Source organism: Pseudopodoces humilis, chromosome 2 (genome assembly GCF_049639895.1).
Source record: "Pseudopodoces humilis isolate 2021_Gansu_Grassland_sample_001 chromosome 2, ASM4963989v1, whole genome shotgun sequence".
Lineage (NCBI taxonomy): Eukaryota > Metazoa > Chordata > Aves > Passeriformes > Paridae > Pseudopodoces > Pseudopodoces humilis.
This window is the reverse complement of record NC_142201.1, coordinates 87,812,828-87,839,778: the sequence shown is the minus strand read 5'-3', so window position 1 is coordinate 87,839,778 and position 26,951 is coordinate 87,812,828. Positions and strand designations below refer to the sequence as shown.

Sequence of the window (26,951 nt, the reverse complement as noted above, 5' to 3'; positions counted from 1 at the left end):
CCAAACTCAAATAAGTGACAAAGATAATGAGGGTAAGGTATCTTCAATTATTGCCACATGCGCAACAGGACTGGGTAAACAGAGAAATTCTCATTCATAAGAAAGAAAAGGAGGCCTGAAATAAAGTGGCATTTCTGAAGCTCAGTGGGAACGTCCCTTAGTAAGAAATAATTAGTTTCCTCCTGGGCAACAGTGAAAGCTATAGGCTCAGCAGCAAACTGCACAAACAGTAACACCTTTGAAATGACTGGTAACAAGAATTGTACAGCCTTAAATACACATGGATGCCCATGCTGGGTAGCAGATTCCAAGAAGGGAAGGGGTAGCAGACATCAGAAAACACCACCTCAAAATAGGGACCAGGAAAGGCGATTTCAAGCATCTTTAACATAGAAAATGAAAAATCACTGCAAAGAATTTTAATGTGTGAGCCATTCCCCAGGGAATTCAACCAGTCAGCAAAGTATTATTCTGACTTTTAAAGCCATCCCAGTTTAATTCAAAACACTGCAGCCAAACCAAGTCATTTTTTAGACTTCAAGATGATGCATTCAAGATGAGAGAACAACTTGAGTGAAGCTGGCAGTTTTGTCCTGTCCATGTGGATCATGGACATGCAGAGGAGAGCCTCAAGTAGTAATAATACTCTGCTGAGTCTCGTAACTTCCAAGGGGAGCAAAACTATAAACTCAGTTGTCCACACGAGAAAAAGGAAGAAGGCAGAGGAATATGAATCAAACTCTCCTGTAAGGAGAAACATAACAGATGAAAAAGGTGAAGACAACAAGACAGCAACCAATATAAATTAGACACTATAAAAATAGAGAAAACTCTTAAGAAAAGCTTTGTGACTAGCAAAACTAGTGGTAAAAGGAAAGGAGTATTTTTCTCTTTTACTCCTTTCAATCACAAAATAAAAAAAGAAATCTTACTAATAGTACTCATCCATGCTAGATAAAAATGGTGAAAATGCTAGTGACACAGAACAGGGGAAACCAGTCAACAAATACTTCCAGTTCCATCTAAAGAAAGGAACAGAATTTAGCAGTCATATGAAAACAGCAACTTCTATCTAGTACCATAGTATCATAGTAGGAGATGAGACAACACCTACTAGGGATGTATATTTTGAAATCAGCAAAGAAACAGGAGTCCTGAAAGAGTTCAGTAACAAGCTCTTTAGCCCAGTCATTCTGATCTTAATTAAACTTGGGATATTAGAGAAACACCTTAAGACACTCATGACAGTACTCCCAAAAGGCAAATTAAACAGTTCAATGACAAAATTCAAAATTATGGAAAACCTGTAGAGAGGAAGAATTAGTGAATGAAAAAATAAAACCTGTAACACAAAGGTTTTATGAAATACAGATTCTGTAGTAAAAAAAAAAAAAAAAAAAGAATAGAAGAAAAAGAAAAAACCCTAATTTCATTCTTAGATGATATCATTATACATTTGGTTTAACAAAGGGGACTGCATAGGTGCAACATACTTAAATTTTTATAAGGCATTGACCGAGCACCATAAGTCAGAAATATAAACTGTACATAATCAAATACTAAGAGGATTACGAAATGCCCAGCCTGCAAGTCTCAAAAAGAAGCTAATGAGAAGCTGCACTCAATGATGCTTTTCAAGTTAGCATAGGTCAGATGCAATATTGCATTTCAACCTGGATCTGAAAATAAAAATAACAACTGATACAGTTTGCGGGTGACAGAACTATGAAAGCTGTGAGTAACCTGGTCCATCAGTCAGCCAGGTCCATTCACATAGGCTGGACTTGGACACAGCCCCATGTGAGGCATCCAGGAAACAAGAACCCAGAGCATACCTGTAGAGAAAACACTTATCATGGAAAGCTGAGACTTTGGATGATCACACTTGACCAGACAAGCAGCCTGTGTGCTCCTGTATAACACCATGAGAAGAGGTAAAACATAATCCTCTGCAGACTTAAGGCAAAGGGCTGAGGGACCTCATCCATGGCACTGGGGCTTCAACACTCAGTCCCGAAGTGAACATGTTTATAAGATACTGAAAAATTTGACAAGATGTAGAGAGAAAAGACAAGAATAATTTGTGGGCTGGAAGAAATCCCTTACAGTGGAAGATTTACAGAATTCTATCTGTTTACCTTGTCAAAAAGTGGATTGAGAAGGGACATTAGAGGGTTTAAATACAAGTCTGGGGGGGAGAAGTCCCATTCAGGCTCTCAGAATCAGAAGGATGAATATTTCCAGAACTAGTAACCAGAAGCCAAAGCAAGGAGAAATCTGGCTTAAATATTTAAACAGTGAAAACATGAAGCCCTTGCAGCAGGCTACCAATGGATTTTGTGTCCCAGTGCCTCAAAATCAAGCCAATGCATTTTGTCAACGCAGTACAAATACAAATGAGTTCTTGGGGCTCAATACAGCCTAAATACATTGAAATGTCACCTATGAAATGCAGGAGTCAAACCAGACAGCTCCATCTAGCCTAACCTATGCACCTACCAAACACTCCACCCGTTTGCAGCCAACCCTGGTGACTGAACAGAGAAAAAGGTTTCTGCCACAGGCTCCCCAGGTGCAGAGCTCCTCACTTTCCTTGTGCAAACGCCAAAGTGCCAAAGGCAGGGATGTGCTGCTCTTGCGCCTGCCTGCACGGCCCCTCGGGACTCAGGGCAGCCAGAGGCTCCTGCAGGGGTCGGGTGCAGGGGGAAGGAACACACGTCACAGGGGCAGGGTGCTTGCAGCAGCACCTTCAAGGAGCCTTTTACACCAATTTATTTCTATACAGGGTGGTTAAAAAAAATAAAATAGAAGCCCCTATTGGTTGTTCATACAGAAGTCTGGGATTCTATAGGCTTTGGGTGGGTGACTGATTTTAAAACCCAACAACACATGCTTTTTCCCTTGCCTTCTCATTCTCTTCCAAGTCAGCCTCCATGATCCAAAGAAACTAACAAGTAACACACAAGACTAGCAGTCATGTGGACCAATTAAAAAAAAAAGAAAAAAAAAAAAAAGAGGAAGGAGAATTGAAGACGAAGAGAAAGGGAAAAACAAACGAAGATTGAAAATAAAAATTCGCCAGGATAATGCGTTTTATAAACACAGAGATAGAAACAGTTACAGCAAGGACAGAGCGGGCCAGGGGTGGGGAATAGATATTTATATATATATATATATATAAATTCAAGGGGCCTTCAGTTTATTCTTGTTGGCTCCCCCTTCTCATTAGATTGGTCTCTCTGTGGGGATCTTCATCCCCTTCTCTCCACTGTCCACCTTTTGGGGATTCTCTCCCATTACCAGGGTCCAGAAGAGGCCACCACTGCCATGTGAGTCCAGCCCGTCTTGGCAAGAGGGAGCCTGGGAGAGCACTCTGGCAGGAGATGAGCAGGAGAAGCTAGCCTTTCCCTGCCTCCTGCCAGCTCCTTGAAAAGACTGGTCTATTCCTCCTCCTCCTCCTCTTCCTCTTCCTCCTCCTCTTTCCCTTTGGGAAACTGGGGGCAGGACAGGTATGTGAGTGTCAGAACTGCTGTCATTCCACCTTTCAGGAAAGGGAGTAGAGAGAAGGGTGATGATTATTTTGGCAGTCTCTTACCCTCCCTCCAGTTGCTTTTTGGTTTGTTGTTGATGCCTGCAGGCTTTTCTGAGGAGGTGGGGGGAAAAGCAGGAGGGAGAGGAGGAGGAGTACAAGCTGCTAGGATATCATCCACAACAGGCAGGAAGAGCAATGAGCAGGAACCCACATTCCTACGGGGCCATCGTGCTGCTCAGACAGCTGGGAGAGAGAGGCAGCAGTCAGTTCAGACAGACTCCTCTCTATTGCTCTCCACCAGGGGAGGAGAAAGAACGCAATACTCCACAGCCCTTAGGCAGTGTAGGCACCTGTCCATCCCAGAGAACATGCCTCACCTTTCCCCCCTCCACTGGTCTCACCTTCCACTGGGGAGGAGGTTTCTCCCATCCAGTCCTTGGGGCAGGACGAGCGACCCCTCCTCCCTTTCACAAGCAGGAGGGACAGGAATGGATATTTCTCTCTCAGACACTCAAGGCAATCCTCAAAGAACCCCATCCAGCTGTCAACCCTGCCACATTCTTCTGTGGCCTGCTAAAAACATGTGTCCAAGCCCCTGTGAATACAAGGGCCATCTCTCCATCCCATCCACCATGCGTATCTCAACACGCAACCCCGCTTCGTACACATCCTACAGTGAGAGAGAAGGCAAAACAGGGGCCTTTCTTTGGGTTTCAAAGGAGGGGCTCTTGCATGAGGAAGTGATCCCAGCACAGGAAAGGGGCTCTTGCACAAGGAAGCATCCTCCTACCAGGCAGGCTGTTGCACAGAAGGAGCACCCCCTTGAGACAGGCTGTTGTTCAAGGGGCTGCCATGAACAGGGTTAAACGGCCAGAAGAGGCTGTTGCAGGAGGAGAGGCCGGAAACTGTTGCACGAGGAGGGCCGCTGCATAAGCGGTGCCCCTGGCACAGGCTATGCACAAGAGGCGTTCTGCTCCCTGGGTTGAGGTCTCTCTAGGAGCTGGAGAGGTGCTCCACCTGGATGGCGCTGGTGCTGACAGTGAGGCAGATGTCCTTGTGATGCTCTGAAGTCTTGTAAGGAGTCAGGTCAAAGGAGCATTGGGGGGGAGGGTTGGGTTGGTTAGTGTCTCCAGAAGGGCCCCCTGCTGCCCCCCCGCCCTGCGGCTGGAAGTGCTGCTGCTGCTGCGAGGCCTGGGCTTGCGCCTGAACCACCTGCTGCTGTGGGTCAGGGATGTTGTGTTTCCGCATGTGCTTCATCAGGTACGTCTCCTGCAACGGGAAGAACCGCGTGAGAGGAGGGAACGACGCTCGTGAAAGACGAAGCCAACAGGGAGGGACACGGCAACTCGGGGGACTGCTCCCGTTGGATCTAGAGGAGCTGCTCCCTTGGAAGTTTGACCACTTCTGCTACACCCCCAGGGCAGCAAACACTCACCGAGGTGTAGGCCCGGCTGCAGATGGAGCAGGTGTAGACCTTGGCGTGTTTCACCGTGTGCGTAGCCAGGTGTACCTCCAACGAGGCAGCATCCGTGTACGCACGGTGGCAGTTGTGGCACTTGAAAGGTTTGTCTTTGTTGTGCTGCCGTCTGTGGGACTGGAGGGCGGCAGCAGCAGGGAGCAGAGAAAGCAAGCGTGACGAAGGAATAAAGTGTTAATACTGGAGACAGCTTTACCTCAAACACTCCCTTCAAGCCAGGCCCCAAGCTCCTGAAGAAAGTACACCTGGCTTCTAGCATAGGGACAGAACTTCTCCCTCCAGCCCACCACACCTTCCCCACACATGCCCTTTCCTGTCATGCATATTAGGCATTGAAGAGCAGAGACTCTTAATGCTCCACAACCCCCATCTCCTCAGCTTCCATGCAACTCCCAGTCTTTTCCTGGTCTCTCCTTTTCTGCCCCCTATACATCTGCTCCCTGCATCCAACACCTTCAGGGCAGGATTTGCTTTAACTCCTTGCAGGTGTTTACAGCTCTTTGCTCTTTGGCACACTCTACAGTCCCCCTCCTCCAGGGTACTGCAACAGGACACACCATCTTCCCTATATCCCTACCCTTACGCCCTCCATTTCATTGTAAAACAAACAAAAAACCCACCCAGATACACAGACTTCATTGGGTGTAACATTCTGCAAAAGTCTTGCCCCAGCTAAGTTAGAAAACTGCAAGACAGATGGGAGGAACTTCACTAAGGTCTCACTGCTTTCAAGTCAAGTTAACAATTTCACATGGTGCAACTGTTTATGTGACTTCTTTGGGCCACTAGTGCCACAAGTCAGGAATCTCTTCCCTGCCCAGAGCTTCCATAGCTTTCTGTATTCTTTTATTCTCCTCCCACCTGCCCCACTTGGTTCCACCTCCTTTACTACAAGCACCTGCCAACCCCTGCTGGCTAGTAGGACACACCCAGCCCCTTACCTGCAAGTTGGAAAGCTGGGTGAAAGCCTTTTCACACCCAGGGTGAGCACATTTGTAGGGTCGGTCCCCGGTGTGGATACTGTTGAGGAAGAGCACAAACGGGAGGCAGTGAGCAGGCAGACAGAGCAGACTGCCAGGGCCTGCTGCTGCTGTGTGAAGGGGAAGATGTTGCCTCCAGATGCTGCTCTAGCTGGACAAAGAGAGCTCTGCCCAGCTCCCATGTCCAGTTAGAAGTTGGAGAAGACAGGCAGTCAAGCAGATTTCAGAGTGACTAGGATTGAGGAGCAAGAGCTTATGAATAGCTGGACAGCTCAGCATGTGAGCTACCTAAAAATGTATTAGGAAGGGGTCAGGAGGTCTAGACCCCCTGCTCCAAGCTCAGAAATCCCAAATGACCAACCGAGAGGAATCTGTTCTCTTGCTTCCACAGTACCAAGAAAGCAGCTCTGTTTCCTCCAGGACAGACACACCAACGCTTTTCCTTTTAAGTAACAGGCTGAGTTTACCTACAGTGTTAATCTGTCCCTGTCCCCCTGCAATGCCAGGAGCAGCTTCCACACACTCAGGCCAACCCCCGTGGTGCCAGGCTGGGATCCCCTACAGCCAATGCCTCTCTCTCTATCGCTCTCTCTCTGTGCCGCCCGCGGTGCAAGACCAAGGATCCCCAGGGACAGCACGTGCCCACCTCAGCCCTGTCGTGGTCAGTGTCTCCTGCGCAGCCTCCACTCCGTCCACTCAGGTGGGTCACCTCCTTCTGGGGGTGCAGCCGGCCGCATTCCCCGCCCGCCCCCCGCATGCTTGGCGCGCGTGCTCCAGAGGTGCATGCCGGCAGCGCGGGGGGACCAGGGCCAGGCCCCCAGCCTCCTCTGGCCCTTACCGTGTGTGCTGCTGCAGGTGGGAGAGCTGGCGGAAGGCCTTCTGGCAGTAGCGGCAGGTGTAGGGCTTGGCCCCCGAGTGGATGCGGAGGTGCTGGGCCAGGTAGGATGTGTTGGCGAAGCTCTTGGAGCAGTGAGGACACTTGTGCGGCTTGACAATCGCCGTGTGGAGCTTGGAGTGGATCCTGCCGAAGAGGAGGAGGAGCAGCAGCAGTTGGACATGACCGCCATCTGGCTAGTGCTGATGGAATGAGGGCACAAAGGGGGTGGGACAGCACCACGCTATCTGCTACATGAAGGAACTCCAAACACAGCATGAGCTCTCTTGGTCTCAAACCGTGCTCCCCTTGGATTCAAGAGACCATGGTCTGTCCGCACCGGGGGAGGATCCAGAGAGAGGAACTATAGAGCTTGGACTGAGGGGCATTGGCAGAGCTGTGTGTGGGAAGCCTACGGCTGAAATAGCAGGGGGGCTGCAAGCCTGGACTTGAGATGTTTGGCAGAACTATGCTGGGGTGACAGGGAACAGTCCTCCTACGCCCACTCTACTCTCACACTGACACAACCAGCCCTACCTCCTGTCAGAAAGCGTCACTCGGCTGCTGACACCTCTCCGGCAGAGCAGCGCTAACCTGAGCGCACCCAGCCCCTCACAGCCAGGGACTGATCTCACGTGTCCGATACCGCTACTGCCGGCCTGACGTGCCCAAGACCTGACCAGCCAGTGACAAGCAGCCGGGTCTCCCCAGGCAGGCGCCCACTGAGGTGCTCACAGCATGCTGGGATGACGGCAACATGCAGTGCGGAGGGCCCCAGCCTCCTCTGGCCCTTACCGTGTGTGCTGCTGCAGGTGGGAGAGCTGGCGGAAGGCCTTCTGGCAGTAGCTGCACGTGTAGGGCTTGGCCCCTGAGTGGATACGAATGTGCTGGGCCAGGTAGGAGCTGTTGGCGAAGCTCTTGGAGCAGTGAGGACACTTGTGTGGCTTTGTCTCCGTATGGGACTTGGAGTGGATCTGCATCTCCGACTTGGAGTAGAAGGTCAGCGAACACATCCGGCACCTGGGACCGGGGCGAGGGGAAGAGACAGTGTCACATGGGGGTAAGCCCCAGTATGGATCAACTCAAACTGGATGGGATCTTCCACACTGAGTGAAGGGGCTTTTTCCCACTATGTGGTACTGGGGAGGTTTCATCCGGGACACTGCTTGGCTGTGAGTGCTCCAGTCCCAGGGGGACAAATTTAAACTGGGAACTGGTGTAATAGAACAAACAATACTTCACACAGCCAGACAAGTAAAGGCGTTGGAAGAAACCAACTGGCTTGCATGAGAGACAGGGCAGCACTTTGGAAATTTTCCATCAGCAATCCTAAGGGGATAGGAATAATTCCCAGACAAAACCCCCACTTTGTAAATCTATGATTTATTTCAGTCAAAAAAACCTTGGAATACCTGGAAATCCCAGGTTATAGTTTGTATTAGAAGTTAATTCCATGTACTGTGAAGTCTGTGAGAGTAGTAATGGCCAAATCCACTTAACTCTGCTCCCATTTTTAGAGAAGACACTCATATATTTAGGATACAAAATGCAGAGAGTACCAGCAGTGCTGCTGCTTTCCTAGTGGGCCTCACACAGATACTCTGGATCTCAAATGTGGTACTTCATTGGTCTAGTTGGCTTTCATCATTTCAGTCTCACTGATGTGATGCAAAATGTTTTGTCTGGGTGTTTGGATCCATCTGTTCCCATAATGATCAGAAATGTATTTGTTAACACACAGACTCTGAACAAGAAGAAGCAGTTGGTATTGCTCTGCTATGGATGCTGCTGTTAAAAACTCTTCCTCCACCACGACACCAGGCTGTTAAGAGAAGCTCATACTGTTTTACAATTCAAGATGGTAAAAGCTTTTGTGGTTGATAATTTGACAGAGAGATAAAAGCTGCATCCAAGTTACTCACTTCTTCCCCACCCCCACAATGTGTGTCAAACAAGGGGCAGAGTTAAGGCTTATCTGAATTTAGGTTTTTCATTTACATTAAAGACAAAATACAATCTCCACATGTAACTTCTCAGGTCACATCTGAGAGATGTACCATCCCGAGGAAGTCTGGGTAACATTAATTCAGCTTTCACAGTGACTTTGTCTGGGAATTTCCTTAAGCTTTATAGTGTTTACAAAACTGCTTGGCAACAAAAGTCCGCAGGTATTACAAGCCACAGAGAGCTGATCCTGCTCCTCCCCATATCCATCTCTCCTCAGGAGGATATTTCATTACATCTACTGTTGTGGCTCTGTTGGAGCCAGAAGCTTTATGACGTGTGCAGTCTGATTAGCGTATGTCATGTAAGCAGTATTTATCCAGCACCTACCTTAACTTTCACAGGCCCTTCCGAGCCACAGCTTGATTCCAAGCCATTTAGCTGGAAGCCATGCCTCCCTAGCAAGCACTCGCACACACACCTGTCGTAACATTTCCCTCCTCTCCACTTTTGCTCTTTTACATTCATTATCATCTCTAACAGTTGTTCCCATGTGTCCTACCTTCATCTTTATCTTAATCCATTTTAATTGCAAGCCCTAACAGAACATGCAAACTAAGTACATCCTTACATAAATCCTTCCTCATACACACACACACACCCCCCCAATCCCTTCTGGATTCAACAAACAGATGCAATTTGGCTGTTTATCCTTACATCTATTAAAGAATATAAGGAGTAAAAAGGAACATCGGCATTGTCTTTTTAAAAAAAGTAGCTCTTGGTTTATGAACCAAACTATCTCAAGTTGCACAGTTTGTTCCAGACTTCCCAAAATCCTAGACTTGAATAGAGCAAATGTATTTTGCAGTAATCAAGTCATACTTACAGGATGACGACTCTTGTATCCTTGAAAGCACCAACCTTAGAAATAACTTTGAGGTGAAAACTGAACTGAAAAATACCTCTGAGCCCCCAAGTCCAGTTCCCTGCTAATGCAAGCAATTATAGCATAATCCCATGCTTGACTTTCAGCAAGCTCCCTCTCAGCAGATGCTGACTCCCATTACTCTCAATTGAACCCTGTTCCACAGCATTGGCCCTCTGATAAGGAACTGTTCAATTGAGAACAAGCTCCCAGTGTGATGCTGTGATAATAGGGCTCACCAAAACAAAGGGGAATAGCAGGTATCTTTCTTGTATACAGGAGGGCAGCGACTGTTCTTGCCAACAGCATGTCTAATTCTGAAGTCCATGTCCTCAACAATTACTGAAAAACTCACACAGACTCAGCAAACTTAAAGAATGATGGCATGTGGAAAACTGGCTTTGCAGGAAAGATTCACTAACTCCAGTCAATATAGGTTTGGACTAAAGATTAAAAGATAAACCTGGTCAATATCCAAATAAATCTACATAGGGAGAAAAATATCAATTACTAGGGGGTTATTTTATGAACAAGTAAGATATAACAAGGAACAACAACTGACACTAAAAGTGAAAAAAAGGGGAAATAGGCCTTTTCCAACCATGAAAATAATGCATCTTTGGAACAAGGCTCAGAGCCTACAACATGGCCCAAATCACTTGGCCCCTACAATCAGTATTCTGAGAATCCAGGTACCTTCCTGAGAGAAATACCCTTCTAAGGGCTTTGCTCTAGTTTAAAGAGAATGCTGGGCACTAATCTCTTCTGTGCTGTACGCAGGATTTTATATTTTAAATAGTCTATTCTGTTCTGAAAAATTAATGAACTTTACCATGCCATCAAGTCTAAGTAGTCCCATGCATTAAATCTATAGTGCCATAAAGCCATCAACTTTATCTTCCATAACTTCTGTGCACCCGTATTGCTTTGCCAGGTATCTGCCTTCAGGTCAGAAATTTTCTAAAATAAACTTTAATGAAGAGAAACAGACTGCGTGTCCTTTTCTATTTTCAAAATAAAAAGAAGTTGTTTCAAAACCTCACTGGCACTTGCATGACAATGATAAACTTGATTATTAGCAAAAACAGGCCTCAACAACAATAACAAAACCCCCTAAAACCCTAACCTACCTAAAAACCCCAAACCCAAAACAAAACCCTCAAACGAACAAACAAACCAACCAACCCCTGTTGACTGAATTTAGCAGCTATAGACATTCTGATATTGTTTTTCAAACAACACTTAGAATGAAAATCTTGCAAGAACTCATTTTCTAATCATCTAATTAGCATCAACCCTGAGAGAGCAAGAATGTTATGCAGCATTAACAAATTCATGAGCCTTATGAGTTAAAAAAAGCCATGGAATATAACAGAAAGCTGCATTTCAGAATTTTATATTGTGTGGTATCAGGCTTTTTCAAGGGAACAAATGATCCATTTAATTAAGGGCTTCGCATTCTGCCTCAGACAACATCAAATATTAAAGGGGAAGATGCAATCAGCCCTCTAGTGGGCAAATATGGATTAAAAAAAATGTTAAATCTATATGGATAATGAGAACATCCCATCTGACACTAGCAGCTTTTCAGTATTCTACTTCAGTGAAATTCTGGCTGGGGAGAGGAAAAATAGGGAGTGCTCCTTGCTAAGCATGAATGAAACTCTATATGAAGTAACTGATTTCTACCCCCCCTCTGTTTAATATCCATTTTTAATAGTATCCCCACTGTGCTTCTAAACTACCCCTCCTTTGGCTGTATTCTTTCTGACAGCAAGAAACAGAAATGACTGCAGCATTCCCATTGATGGTGTGACACAACATTCCCTGCAGCTGCTTGTTATGGCTCTGAAAATTCAGACAGCCTTGGAGAAAATATCCTTAATAACACAGAGGTTCATATCAACAGTTAAATTAGCACTCAGCCATATGCCAGGGATCAAAAGTAACCCCTTCCAATGTTTACAATGCTTTCTTTTTTATAGGAAATAAAGACATTCAGAATATGTTCATGTTAGACAGAGACACTCTCAAAAATCATGAAATGCCAGTAAAAGGTGGATGTATGAAAGTCATCAAAATGAGTCATAAACAAAACGATGCTTATAGCAACTAGACTACAACTCTGTAGCACAGAATGCTGCATTTTTTTCCACTTTTCATGGAATGTTCCGCCTCATTCATCAGATGCTGTTAGAAGATAAAATACCATCTGAAATACCAGCTCATAGTAAAATTTGCCTAACATGGTTTAACAGCCTTTTTCAATCAAGTGCTTAATTGATCAGTATCATAGTTGTGAAAACTATGTAAGCTTTTATATGGCTCTGAGAATTCAAATTCCTAGTATCTACTGAGAGTAGTCTTACAAGTTAATTGAGTCCTTGCTCCTTCTGTTAGGCTACAAATACAAGTTAGACCATCAGTTAAAATAAAAATTGGAACAGGAAAGTCTGAAATTAGACTAGATGATACGAGTAAGTTTAGGCTGTCAGAGTCAGCAGTTCATTCAGCAGGGAAGGAAACGTCCTGCCTTTCCAATGCAGAGTTAATGAAGTAATTAATGCAAGCACAGCACAATAATGGATGCACAATTCATGATAAATGCTAACTTGACCATCACACTCCCTTCCCCTTTTTTTTTAAGCTGAAGTTAAACACTTTCTTATTAATATTTTGTAAGAGGCGAGGAGAGGAAACAAAACCAACATCCAAGATACACAGGTACAGTACAGTTGGGCAACACACAAATAAAGCCAGCAAGCATGAAGATGCCAAATAAAGGCACAGGAATTGTATCTCTGCTTCACACCGGCACACCCAGCATCTGCTCTGATTCAAAAGCCAATGCTGTGCTTCCACTGAACAGTTTACGCTGCTGGTGTGCCTAACAAATCTATCAGCTATGCTCAGAGATCTTGGTCAACTTGCTTCCACAGTCCTTTAGGCACCTGGTGGCTTGGAAAGGCTGCAGAAAAGCATACTCTCATACATAAGTCTATACAGGAGTTTAAAATGCTCTCATCATATGGCACTTTCCCAGTTCTCAGATTTGAAGACATTCCTGCATTTTGTCCATTTTTCCAAGTGACCCTAAAAATACCTGACCCAGAGTTTTGTGGTATTTCAGCATACTTCACAAGTTGCCTGTCTTCTTTTAATGACTCAATCATTTATGCTTTAAACAGGTGCACCTTAAACCTTTTCTGTCACGGTCTCACACTGGGAGCTTTCATGATGTCACTTAATTCCTAAAAGTCTTTTTCAGTCATTGCTTTCCAGTATACTGCTCCTCCATACTCCTTATCTTTAGATCAGACACATTCAATACTCCAACAAGACACTTCCGTGTGATACTGTTTTCTATTGTGTCCAAACATCTGGACTGCAATCCCTGGCTGCTGAAGACATCATGCTGTCCCAAAAGGCTAAGTCTTCCATGGGACTGTATTAAAAAATATTTTGTCTGAACAATTAACAGCCACATAAAGATTTTTTTTTTTTTTTTTTTGCAGCTATCCACTAGTATTGCTTTCATCTTTAGGTTATCAGCCATGACTTTCTGTTGACCTCCAAATCATTGAACATCAAGCCTAAGACACTGTCTACCAATTTTTGAAATCAGTCACCATTAGCATAAAAGACCAACAAAACAATAAGACACAATAATGTGCTTCCTAGTATAGTGATAACATGCAAGAGCTAAAATTAAAAGAATACAAAAGGCCCATTAGAAAGCACTAGGAAATTTGGAAACACCAGGATTAAGGTCATCCATGTCACCATAATTTGGCTCCGCAATGCAGGTGCGTTCTGATACAGCCTTACTGACTGTTTCCACAGAACTGCACTCTTATTATGTTGCACAGACAAATACTTAACAACCAGGCATTCAGTTTTCTGTATCACTACTCTGGACAGCCTTAAGCCTCGTCGACTACATGCAATTCCAACCTTCTGAAGCAGATCACTCATCTCCTGTACCCACCACAGAAATATCAGTGCTCCATAAGCACTCATTTACACCCACAATGTCCCTGTTCTACTTTTTGTAAGGGAAGGGAATCACAAAAGACACAGTGAAACGCAGTAAGAGAGACATACCCACTAATTCCAAGTGGCCAAACTGGTATCTGTGACCCCTTTTTTTCTTTTAAAGGAGAAGTCCTATTACATATGTTTATATCACTGCCCCTATAGATTTCTATGCTACTACTATGAGATTCAGCACCTCTGCAAAGCAAAACAGGGTCTGACCTGTAACAGAAGAGTGTTCAATGATAGTGGAGGTTACGGTTTTGGGAACACCAAATGTTAATTATTTCAGGATAACTCTATGGTAATTTGAGACAAATGCAAATCCACTGAAGACTGGACCTAACTCATACTTGCACACACTTGAAGGCAAGATTATCTGTAGGGTTGTAGGATACCACAGCAAACTGTGGCAGAGGCAAGTGTAATCAACAGTTCTTCACACTAGCAAATGCCTTCCCCAGACCCTCCTCCTCAATTCCACAATTCCATCTCAATGACTTTTTTTAACAGAGCATTCCTTTCAGTTTGAGCAAACATGCAGGACTCAGACAGGCTGTCACGCACCAATAACTAATCAAGGATGGTATCAAAATGCATTGACTCAATAGGGCCAAATTAAGGTGTAACCAGGTAAGAGGCACAAAATACAGTTTTAAAGTTCCCTCTCCCCCAAGCTGAAATTGTGATTGTCCTTATTACCCTGCACACACTCATTCCATTGACAAGTAACACACCAAAATTAGAACTTGTGACTGCAGAACTTCTCCTGTCAATTCCTTGTTTGGCACTATGAGGAACAGCCAAGGGAAAGCACCTACAGAGGTGCACACACACACAGTTACAGTATCTCCGCAGAAGGGAGAGAACTTACCATGACACAAGGTTTTACCTCATTATACCCTCAGGCATGTGGCCAGTCAAATTGTCATTTTCTAAGCTCCAAGCACTGCATTTATATACAAAGCAAGGATTATGTGTACAAACTGCATGTGTATATGTAAATGTGCATATGCAAGTCTTCCTTAAGAGTTCTGAGATCATAAGCCAATTCCAACCAATCTGGAAAAGGGGTAAGGATCTTAAAAGTCAACACAAGTCTCAAAAATATGCAGCTGAGGAAAGAAGAGAGACTCTCTTGGAGTCCTCTGCTGAGGGAAAGGCTAATAAGCTCACCCTTGATTAGACATCAGAGAATCCACACAGGAGAGAGCCGCTGGAAACCAGGCATCATTAGTTCCGCTGCTCACGGAACTACTTGTTAAAAAAAGCAAACAGAAATTCCAACGTGTGGCATCATACTGACACCCACGTTGGTCATCAGCAATCTTAAAATCCATTGCACAGACCTCTGCCACTGCAGCTAAGATGATAAATGACAGCAACAATACTTTGTCACCTTTTTCTAGCCTAAGAGGGAGATGAGGTTCTTTGCCGGAGGAGGTCACATTCTTATGCTGACATCAAAGACATGGCAAAATTTAGAAACATTGGGTTTAATATTTCTAGGCTTTGGAGGGAATGTGGTCAAACTTTCTGCCTGACACTTCAAACTTAATTCCCCCTTTGCCCTTAGCCTTCTAGCCCAGAGCAATCCCCGCTCCTGCACCAAGGCCCAGACCCAAGCTCTTTATCCACAAGCCCCAGCCTCTTGATGCTCTACTGCAGGGGCTCTTCGCTATTTCATTCCCTCAATTACCTAACACTTATCTCCTCTCTCTCATGCTTCTGTTTGTCTGTCCACATCCCATACTCTTGTCCCTCTCTGTTCTGCCAGTTCTAGGTATCTCATTTTCCAGCACCTAGCAGGTCTGGTTCTTTCCTCCACCCCTCAGTCTTGGCTGTTTATAGCTTATTCCTGTACTAGCTTCTCCCATCTCTCCCTTGCAAAGAGGCTTCCCATCACATCCTCTGCTGCATTCCCTAGTTTGTAGGCTCTTGTCTTTTCTCTCCTCCTTTTTGATTCCCATCTCTACCAAGTTTCCAGATTTCCTCAACACAAACAGGTCCAGTCCCTGCTCATACCTCATTCTCATCCCTACCACATTTGAACCAAGCAGGGTCTTGTTAAGCCTTGCCTTTGTGCCCATCAGAGGGAGAGGTTACTGTCCACATGGAGCACTAAAGACTCCTTCTGAAGCAGGAGAAACAGCTGACCTTGAAGGAAAAGCATGTCTGGCCCTTCAGTGCAACTCTAGAAGATGCTTAGAGCTGCAGAAAAAGTAGATATATAGTCCAGCCTCACACAGAAACTGAGAGAAGTTAGGCTGTATTTGTCTTCTCTGTGGAGATGGACTGTCTCCTGAGTGCCTGGAGTCATGCAAGACTCAAGAAGCAGCAAAGAGAATATAACCTTCACATATTTCAGCCACCAAACTATAAATCATTTCAGCGCATGCTTAACAGATATTTTCCAAGCTTAAAACTGGCCCAATTCAACAATATTGTCACAGACATTTGTGGCTTACAAAACCCATAGCCACTTACATACAAATTGATTCAAAACTATGGGAAGTTCACCAAACAGTAACGCTAAATCCGGTAAAGGGAAGAAAAAACAGGCTAAAAACAAGACGTGTCTGAGAAGATGCCCACCTGCTTTGTATTCAAACCACTGGTTCCACTTGTGTCCATAATTTGTTCCTTAATGAGGGTCTCCATCCAGCTTCCTCATCTCCTACAGCTCAGTTTACTAAAGCTTCTGTATGCTTTTGCACCTTAGACTCATCTCAGAAATTTCTTATGTCCCTCAGCTGATTATTGTCTCCCAACCTCCCTGCTGTTCCCCAGTGAAAGGAAGGAAAACTCAAAACTAGAAGTGGAGAAGACAGAGCTTGTTGATTACACTATGACAGTGAGGCCCTTCTCAAGCTGACAACCTTTCTGTTGGTATCTGAGGCTCCAGAGCACAGCTTGCAAAACCATTCCAGACTGAACTGGTATTCATCCTAGATTTTACTTAATACCAGAGCCTAGTAATGCCTATACAGAGCTCTCTTCCTCTTACAAAGAAACTACTTAGAGAGCTGTCAAGAGAAAGAGAATTGATGATCTGGCCCAGAGTGGCTGAACCACTTCATCAGTCTTGTCTACCGATCACATCACAGCCCAGACTTCTAAAAGTGCACAGGTACAGGCACCACACCAGGACTAAAAAACAATCCTCCTGTATCCAGGACCCATTTGCTACCTTTTCCTCAGCACTTATAAAGCACTGGGAAGAAGCCATGTCTTTCTAGAAGTCTTTTTTCATCTTTCTAGAAGGACTCTTGATGCTGATCTCATTTTCCAAAGAAAAAGCGAATTCTACAAAGATGTCAGGGAAGATTAACAAAGAGCTGGCGATGAATCCAGACAAGACTGAAGTGACATTACTCATGAAGGAAAATTCTTCACAGGACTAGGTTAGATGCTGTCCCCTGCAGGTGCAAGCATTCTTCCAGCAGCACAACACAAAGTACCAAGGACTCTGCCAGACTAATCCTAAGGACAGACATCAAAGATCTGCAAAATATTGCCATCACTAGCAAAAGCCTCAACACCTTTGCTTACAAAAAAACCCCTAGTCACAGAGATTCTTGCACCACTAATTCACTTCTGGAGAAGATACAGCACTAAAACAGCTGCCATTTGCTGGAGCAGGCACCTCTACATTTAGCAGAGAACGGGATGAGCTGGAGTATACACATCAAGGTTTATGCTCCAACACCTTCCAGATCTGCCTGGCTGTGCTGCTCACTCAAGGCCTTGCTCTGTCTTCATCACCACACTAGGAGTCAGGAATTACAAATTATTAGCCACCTGCCCAGACACCTGTGACAAGAGAGCTCAAAGGGCTAAAAAACAAAGCTTAAAAAAATAATTAAATTTGACAAAATAATCCCAGGCTTTAGGAAATTAAAAAAAAAATAAAAAATCACACTGATCCATGTAGTACAACTCCTTCCAGGAATCTGAGTACATTATTCTCAGTGTCTCATCATGGGAATCAGTGAAATCATACAAACATAGTCATCTGAATGCCAAAACCAACTCCTCCTCCAGCCTGAGAAAGAAGCAGGAGTAGATGAACCTCACCCACAGTCTTAATTTAGCGAGCATATGTCTGCATACTGTAGTGACGGGAACTACTGAAATCATGCTCTAGAACACAGAAGGATCCCAGTATTTCTCAAAGTTTTAACTTGTGAGTCTATTCATATGCATATTATAGAGAAATGATTTTACTATGTTTCACAAAGGTTTTCTCTCCCACAGCTCCAAGAGAAGATAGCGCTCTCCTTTATTTTTCCAACAATCATTTTTAGTTCCAAACTTGCACAGGGAATGCATCATCCAAGGAGCAGATCTCAAGGAGGGCAGAAGTACTCCTTGGTGGCAATAAATCTCAATTTAGCTCTCTCACACCTAAGCACTGCTCAGAGGAAGGCCTACTTGGGGTAGGGGCTAGTGGAAGAGGTACCACACTCTGACTAAACATAAAGAAATCTTAAAACATAAAGATATTACATGTTCCCACATATACAGTCATCTGTTTTTTTCCCTGCAAAGCCTTTTTCATGAGCTGGTATACAGACTATGCGTGTTCATAAAGTTTCTGCTGAGTCACTCCACCTGGTCTTGGGCATTTTTTTTTCAAACTTACAAGTAAACAAGGAGCTATAATTAAAGCCCTGGATCAGCTTTAATTCTAGTGTTCACTGCCAATTGTGTCCCCTGTAAATACATATTTAACAACCTAATTAGCAACCCAAACTATAAGCAGCTTGAGTAGTGTGGAACTGTGGCTATGGCCCAAAATAAATGGTGGGATTACAAACAGCAAGCTACCTACCTAACACTCCCACCCTTCCTCACCATATGCTGATTATATTTTCAAAGCAGAAGAACTGGAACATTGGCTAAAGTAAAAAGGCTAGTTTTGTACCCATTTAGCTCTAGTTTTGTACCCATTTAACTATTTTGATTAAAAAACATAAGTGTTAAAAAAATGCTATAGCTAAAAGTGAAAAAATGCCTGAGGTGGGTGCACAGATTCTGTGTAGATGCCTTCATATTCCTATGGCTTAATTCCAGAAAGAAACTAAATCTGTACCAAAACAAAGAGCATCTAGGATGATAAAAGAAAAACTGTTTGATATGGGATGCTGGGCACATTATAGGAAAGTGAGAAGTCCTAGGGATCATCTTCTATTTCTGTTTCAATTTGGCTACTACTTCGCCTCTTATTTATCTTAATCATCTGTCAGAAACACTTATCACTGAATCACCCGTAAGTGCTCCTGCTTCCCGCCTAAGACAGACCACCACATTTATTCCCTACCGCTTTCTGCTCTGTCTGGTTCCCACCTTTTCTGAAACACCCACACGGCTTATCCTCTGGTTCAAGTATTCCCTCCTACCTTATCTCTCTCCTCACCATCACTTGTAAACTCAAGCCACATCCCTCCAAGCTCAGAAACCCAACCTCAGGGCTCAGAACTCTCCTCCCTCTTATCTGATACACTTAGGGTTCATAAACACCCTTATATTTAATTCAGAAACACATTTTTTTCCCCTTGTTTTCTTTGGAGTGCTGAGATAGATCACATGGGGCGATACACATAGGAGCAGACACTATCACCACAGTTCACTTCCTGCTCTGTGTGTCTCCAGTTTGTAGTCTTTACACTGGACAGACTGGAGTTTTAACTGGGGAGCACCCAGGTATACCAGGGCTCCCAGCTACACCAGAAGTGCTCCAGCTGTACCAGACAGCACTGCACTCTGCAGTACAGGAGCCAAACTACCTGGCTGTGCCATCAGGGATACAGTTTAGCCTCCATAACATCCTGGTCATTAACTAACCTAGTAACGTCAACAACTACATATTCAGGAAATCAAGACTGTCCACTAAAAGGAAATCCTTAGTTTTGGGTTAACCCATCGGCTTGTGAATATTCCTTACCAGAAAGAAAACTCAACTCCTTCTGCAGCTCAAAGATTCTCTACTCAGGGACCCTCTAGGTACAAGGCAGAGATCTCTTCTTCCCCATGTAACCCTCTGAAGGGTTAAGTACACCCCCATCCCCATGCAACGTTACAGTCAAGGTTTAACCCCACTCCCCACCTGTATGTCTTGCCATCCTTGTGCTGGTCCTCATCATCTTCGTTTGTCAGCACAAAGGGGTCGCTCATCTCTGGCAGCCCTGACTCCTGCAATCGTTTCTTCTTCCGGCCCCGGGGTGGTTTGGGGGCAACTCCCCCAGCCCCTTCAGTGAGGGTGGTTGTCCCTTTCTTGGACAGGTCTGGAACCACCTGCAGGGCTGCCTGGGAGCCAGGGGGTAGCGCAGAGACAATCATGGGAGCTGAGATGGGAAAGGTTTGGGCAGAGGCGGCTGTGGTCACCAGAGAACCTGACGGGGAAGTTATCACCAGACCAGGACCTGCAAACAAAGGAAGGTGGAGGAAGTCAGTTATTACATCTCCAATTACGCCCAACCTCCTTATCCCACAGGAGCACCCACTTTTGACTACAACACAAACACAAGGGTAACTTCCCCTCCCAAAGCTCCTCTGCTGCAAGTCAAACTTCCATAAAGACGTGGATGTATGGAGTGCCTAGAGATTCACAGTGAAACCACACCAAGACAGTCCACATCATCAGTAAGGCTAGGAATAACGTACAGGCCAATAAAGCTTCTCCAGGACCTCTTTTTTCCCCATCCCACATCCCCCTTGGTACGCTGCCAAAGCCTTTGGAGTGCCCTACCTGCTGTCATGAGCCCAGCAGACTGCACTGGTACCACGGTGATGTTCTGAGTCACAGGGGCTTGGCTGTGTGGTGTCAGCTGCTCTGGCTTGGTGTCCGAGTCCATGGAGATACCAGTGGGCAGGGCCACAGAGGTGGGGACTGTCAGCAAGGCAGGGTAGTGGGGGGGAGCCAGGCTGCAGCCCTTCTCTGTGGGCAATAGCTGCTCCTTCATCTTGTTAATGAACATGGTGTTCTCAATCTACATGGGGGGAAGGACAGGTTTTAGCATATCCTGGCACAGCTTTGCCCAGCATTTGGCTGAGCAAGAAGCGCAAGAGAAACACTCATTGTGCATAAACTTCTAACAGGAAGCAAGACCAGCATAACAGGTTGGAAGATCTTACCTGTCCCGAGACGGTGGGCACTGCTGGCCAGAAGTACGGGGAGGAGTTGAAATGAGATTCTTCCATCCTAGCTGGGCACAGGGGGCAGGAAGAAGGGGGAAGGGAAGAGGAATGAAGGACAAGGAAGACAGACAGACACACACACACAAAAAACCCATTAAACCCAAAGAGACTCCAACATGGAACTGACTCAGTCTAATGCTGTGACAGTTCCTTAATCTCCCCAGTCTTTCTTGAGCAACTTCTCCCCTGTTTTGAGCTATCTGCCCAAATGAAAAATTTATTTTCAGGGGGAAAAGGTGCCTATTATTCCCATGGGCTTGGGTCCACCTGAAATGCCCGCTTGCCCGGTAGTCCTCCATGCAAAAAACAGGACTGACTAGAAACCCAGAACACATCCAAATTTTCCCAGTTGTCATCCACCCAAGTATATGGAATAAATTAAGTCTGTGCATCTGCAACCAGGCAAATACAGATGAAAACCGTTTTTCACCATTAGACAGCCTGACCCCACAGGCAGTGAAAATTCTGGACCTTGCCTGTCCCTCCACCCCAGCTCAGCACTAAGGACCCAGATGCAGGAAAGGGACATTAGCATTATGTTACACAGGAAGAAAGACAGGCAGAGAGAGGGAAACAGACTTGCCTAAGTTAACAAGACAGCCACAGCAGACCAAGAAGTCAAACTCAGGGCTCCTAACTTCTTGCTGCCCACCCCAGCCCCACTCTTGAAAGAAACAGAAAAATATCATTCAATATTCCTGCTCTCCTCCAATGAGACTAAGCAGTAGGAAAACAGCCTTATTCCCCTGCTCCTGAGATACCCTATTTCCAAGTGAGACCATGTCTCAGCTCTCCACTGCCCATTTCCTTACCATCTTTGGGACAAGATTCTATAGGACTCTGCCCCCAGCCAAGTGCCCACTGCTCGATCTCAACTCTCCCTGCATTCAGAGGACCAGTCGGACACCAAAAGAGAGTCTCCTGAACACTGAAGTATAATCTCTTTGGGAATACCTGACAGAAGAAGCACTTTCTTTTCTAATCCTTACATTCGTCTGTGTAATACCATTAGTGGACGAAGTTTGTTACACTTGCAAACACACTACTCAAAACCTGAAGAAATTAACAAAAGAGTATTTTCTGAAATAGAAGATACATCTATTCCTAAACAAATATGGCAAAAGTGGTAGGTAAAAACTATGCTCAGAATACATCTGGCAGAGAGTGCAACCACTGTAGGTTTTCATGCAGCTACCTGCAAACTGCCCCACTCCTATTTCTGTTATGGTCTGTCAGTGGTCTAATAGTTAAACAATATTGTTTCTGAAAAGTCTATCTCAATCATCAGGGGAGCTCAGAGGCATAGCCCCAGTAGCATGAAACACTTACATTACAGAAGTGTATCAGGACAGAATAAATACATGTGGAATTGCTGTGTGTGAGCCAAAATGTAAAGATAATTTTCCTCTATGTGGAGAAGCAATATTTAAATGAACCAAATTACCCGATAATTTTGTTTGTATGAATTGCTCATGCAACAGCAAGGCCAAGTACTCCTGCCTCACTCACTCACTGCAAATCAACCAATAAACACACTTAAGGATAAATTATTTACCTTACGTTGGTGGCATGCAGTCAGACTGCTCGCTGCCTGACTGAATTACTCTGGATTTACACTGCTGTGATTCAATCAGAGGCTGATGGGGCAAGACTCTTTACCTTCCTTCCTCTGCTTTCTTTTCTGAGCAAAATTAATTATTAAGTTCACTGCCCACAGTACAGCCCTATGCATTTAGTGCCTAATTACATGGCTTTTTTCTTCCACAGGATGGGCACATATGAGGAGATAACACATCCTTGGCAATTAAGCACCACCTGAACCCAGAGGGGCATTTTGTTTGGAATTTCCAGGTTTGGAGTTTTTTTCCTTAGGTTTGGTTTTATTTGTAAAATAAATAAGCCCTTATTTGCTTAGCTTCTACGTCAAAAACACTGAAGTGAACTGGACTCTCCAAAAACATATAAAGTCTCATATAATAATCAGATACGTTTTCCACAGAAACTTTGTAATAGTTCAAAACTCCCTTGGACACAACTGCAAACTTCAGGAGTTAAACAGAAAGATGCCAATTTAAGCAAAAAAAAACCAAAAAAACAACCAAAAAACCCTCACAACAGCTTTCTTATTTAAAAATAATAAAAGGCAAGTACATTTTCAGATTCCAAAATCCAGCCTAGAAGAGGCCAGGGCACTCAGTGGCTGCTTGTCTCCATCTTGTCTTCCATCAGAACTTCACAGAGAATCTAACTTTTGTTTGCTCAGTTTGCAAACTGTGCAAGTCAAATACAGCTCTTACTGATTCTTCAAAGGATGGCTACGCTGATTTCATGAGACTCCCTCAGAATCCACCTCCCCATCCAAAAATCTTCATGCTTGAGCATATTATTTATCAGGCCTCAAACTTCTGGCTTGAAAGGCTGAAGTGTGATGGAGTTATAAGAATGTGGAGGAAAAGGAGAAATGGTGTAAAAGTTGAAGCTTTCATGCAATTTCACTAGCAAGCCGGTCTTCCAAAGGCAGAAAACAAAGGTAAGATTCCTCCACCAACCTACTATCCTAGTGCCCAGAGCTGTCCCTCCCCTACCCCATTTTTAGGCTAAAAAGAGTATTTTGAAAACATGCACCCCTATTGGCAGCCCCCACTTAGATGCTGCTCACACTTACTTTACCAGAACTCTGCACGTAACCCTTCCAATTGCTCTATAACTACCAGACATGGGCTGGAGCTTCAACCCTGTACCACAGCACGCTCCCACTGCAGGGCCTTCATCATCCCAGCTTCCACAAACAGGCCAGAGATGGGACCTTCTTCCTATTCACCAGTCTAGTATCAGACAGATGTCAACGTACCCTCCTGATATAAACCAAAAACACTTTCTATGTACAGACCACAAATGTACATGCACCAAATAAACAACCGAGTGAACCAGAGAACTCACAAGGGACAAGGGATCTGGAGTTTAGATCTCACAGAGTACTTCACAGAATCACATACTTAACGTGCTGGATTTATACTTCTTGGCAGGTCACCACTTTAATCATAAACAGACAGATAAAAGCACGTGCAAGTATACGCTGAGGTAGAGGCTGTGTTTCTGGAAGGCACAATCAAGGTTGGATACGCAGGTATTTAATCAGAGGTTGACTTTTAACACGGGTTTTTTTATTCTCCAGATGCCTGGCTTTTTTCTCCTATTCGGCACGGAGTTTTCAGTCAACAAAAAGCCCTGAGTGTAACGCTCGGGAGCAATTTAGACTGTTATTTTATATCTGCCCAAGATCTTTGTTCAGTGACAAGGAGCTTTTAGGCTTAATTACTGCAAAATACTGAGGATGCTGAAAGCCACGCAGGCTGTTAGATCAAAAGCAAAAATGCTTCCACGGAAGTCATAAGCACCACAAAGTTCAAATGCTGTTACACCTTTAGAACAAGCACATTTGAACACTCATCGGGAATATCCCAAATGAACCGGACAGAGTCCTGGATCCCAAACCCGCACGCTAGAGACAGAACTTTGGTGCCGTTCCTCGACACTTGTGTAGCCTCCACCCCGACCGAGCGAGCCTCTGTTGGAACAGGTGCCTGGCAGAGAGCATACCCTGCGCCTCAGCTCCTTCCAGGCGGTCAATCCCTTCTCCCGCACCCTGGAGCTCAAATGCCTTCACGCCCCCAACTCCGGGACCCGCGGCCCATCCCATCTCCTCCCACCCCGCGGCAGTCCCCGGGGCAGGGGCGGGGGTCACTCACGCAGCTCCGAGAGCTCCTTACCCCTCTCACTCTCCCTCCTCTTGCATTTCTCCTCCTTCCAGGGCCGGCTCTGCAAATAAACCGCCTCGGTTACCGGGGCGCCCGGGGCCCCGCATGGCAGCGGGCGGCGCTCCGCGGGGCCCGCGGGCCGGGGCACCCCGGCCATACGCGGGCCAGGCGCTCCCCGTGGGGCCCGGACCCACCTCCCCCCGCGGCGGCCGAGGGCGGGGCCGGCCCGGAGTGCGGCTCCCCCGTGGCGGAGCCCCCGACACCCGGACAGACAGGCGGGCGGACGGACAGACAGACAGCCCGCCCTCCTCCATTTCCGCTTCCGGATCGCCCCGGCCCCGGAAGTCCCACCGCCCGGCCCCCCGCCTGCGGTCCCGCCGCCCCGCACGTTACCGGGCTCCCCCCCAGCGGCGGCCCCGGCCCGGCTCCGGCGGCGGCGGCCTCCTCACCGGAAAGACAGCGGGGAGGAGCTTCCGGGTCAGGGGGCGGGGCGCGCCCCGGCGCTTCCGAGTCGCCAAGAGGAGCGGAACGGCGTCATCAGCGGTTTCGCTTGAAAACGGGGCGGCGGAGCGGCGGCGGCGGCCTGGGGGAAGCTCCCCGGGGCGGGGGCACCGGCGAGGTGGGCGCGGCCGGAGGTCGGGGCGGGGGCCGGGCACGCGCGCGCGCTTACCGGAAGCGCGGAGGGCGCCGGCGCGCGGGGAATCCCGTGCTGGCGGAAGGGCGGAAGTGGCTGTGGCGGGCGGGCGCGCGGCGTCCCCGAGCCCGGCCGGCAGGGCCGCTTCCGGCCTCGCGGCGTCACGTGACGCGGGCGGACCGGGGATGGGGGGGAGATGAGGCCGCCCTCATGAATATTCATGAGCCACCGGGAGCAGTAATTCGGCCGCCGCCTCTCGGTCGGCGCGGCATGGGGCTGGTCCAGAGGAGTTTTCCTGGACGCTGTGCCTGCCAGCGCCTGGGACGGTCCCGGCCCGCCGCGATGCTCCAGAGGAGTTGTCCCTAAGTTTGGCTGCCAGCGCCGGGGACGGTCCCAGCCCGCGCTGGCTCGAGCGTTTCCTGGCACGCTGTTGAACGTGTCTGTCATGCTAAGCCAACAGAAGGGGCTTCCCGCGAGCTGGTTTTGTGCCAGAATGGGCAAACTGGACCATCTTATTCCCTGCCGGGAGCAGGAGGGCGAGGCCGGGCGTGGAGGGGAGCCCGCAGCCGGCGGCTCCGTGTAACCTCACCCAAAGCCCAGTCGGTTTTGTATTTGTCACCGTGCACAACGTGACCCCGGAGGGGGCTGCAGCTCACCCTCGTTCCCAGTCACTGAGAGCTCGGTTTCACGGATTCAGCCCACCCAAGGTTGGTCTGGCGGTTCCCGCTGGCTCCCGGGCGCGCAGCGGGAGGAGCAGCCGGCGCTCGGTGCCTGGAGCCCCGCGCACAGCCGGGCTGCTCCTGCAGGACACATCACGGAGCATCGCTGAGCCCTGGGCAGCCCCGCACCGAACTGCAGACACCCCACAAAAATCACCAAGCGCTCTGGCTGTTGCTGCTCTGCTCTGTCTTAGACACTTCGTGCGGAAAGAGACTTTATTAGGATAATGTAGGCTTCGTTCCGCTACTCGTAGCAGGGTTAACTTTGGCGCCGGGCCCACCTCCCAGGTCAGGTCAGGTTACCTTCCTCACCTGCGGTGTTGCGTGCCGGGCGTTTGGCTGAGCTGTTTCAGTGCTCTGACTTGAGAGAAACCTCTTTTTTTAATTGTTGCGTGAGTTTTCTGCCAGCTTGGCATGCTGGAACAGCTTTAGCGAGCCAGCATGAGTAAGAGGGTGGGACCAAGGAGAGCACAAGCACAGCAGCCAGCGGTTAGATGGGCTCGGGCGATCGTGAAACCGCAACATCCGGAGCAGTGGGCAGAGGAAAACCTCCCGGCGGCTCCAGCCACAGCGCCTGCCTGTGCCCACAACGTGCTGGGGTATTGGTCATCGCAGGCGGCACCAAACTTCCTCCTGGGAGGAGTCAGGATTAGCTCTGCGTTCTTCAGCAGGAGTCACATGAAGGCAATTGTTGATTTATTTAAATAAAAGGAGTTGGCAGCCTAATCAGTTTGGAAATTAATTTCCTTGTTAATTTGGGGGTTTTGACTTGCTCATGAATATTCACAAATGCTCGTCTTGTTGTGGTTTGTTTTTTTTTTTTTTTTCTCTCCTCTAATTTATTTTTGTGATTGTTAGATCACCTCTGAA

At 46.7% G+C, this 26,951-nt stretch overlaps 1 protein-coding gene across 9 annotated transcripts; it reads right to left on the bottom strand.

Annotated features, from left to right (window-relative positions):
- Positions 1 to 1,494: 1,494 nt before the first annotated feature.
- Positions 1,495 to 25,488, bottom strand: ZNF384 (zinc finger protein 384). 9 transcript variants are annotated; one of them, XM_088050978.1, is made up of 11 exons: positions 25,122 to 25,175; positions 24,741 to 24,789; positions 23,636 to 23,825; positions 20,908 to 20,978; positions 20,522 to 20,762; positions 19,880 to 20,195; positions 7,659 to 7,883; positions 6,828 to 7,010; positions 5,951 to 6,029; positions 4,968 to 5,126; positions 1,496 to 4,801 (listed from the first exon to the last, which is right to left on the bottom strand). In XM_088050978.1, exons 4-11 carry the CDS (start codon positions 20,971 to 20,973, stop codon positions 4,526 to 4,528), a joined length of 1,545 nt encoding a protein of 514 aa, XP_087907104.1. In that variant the 5' UTR covers positions 20,974 to 20,978; positions 23,636 to 23,825; positions 24,741 to 24,789; positions 25,122 to 25,175; the 3' UTR covers positions 1,496 to 4,525. The 9 variants fall into 9 exon arrangements, with proteins under 9 accessions (XP_087907107.1, XP_087907102.1, XP_087907104.1 ...); XM_088050977.1 differs by having other exon boundaries at positions 20,908 to 20,974; XM_088050981.1 differs by lacking the exon at positions 6,828 to 7,010 and having other exon boundaries at positions 1,495 to 4,801; positions 20,908 to 20,974.
- Positions 25,489 to 26,951: the final 1,463 nt, after the last annotated feature.

Bases quoted from the DNA above. Each gene is read 5' to 3' on its own strand.
- ZNF384 (XM_088050977.1), bottom strand. From the start codon at position 23,688: ATGTCTGGTAGTTATAGAGCAATTGGAAGGGTTACGTGCAGAGTTCTG. The intron at 7,884-19,879 runs GTGGGGAGTGGG...CCCCGGTCCCAG, and splicing joins AAGGATGGCAAGACATACAG to GTGCCGGATGTGTTCGCTGA. The intron at 6,030-6,827 runs GTAAGGGCCAGA...CTTCCTCAACAG, and splicing joins CACCTGCAGCAGCACACACG to TATCCACACCGGGGACCGAC.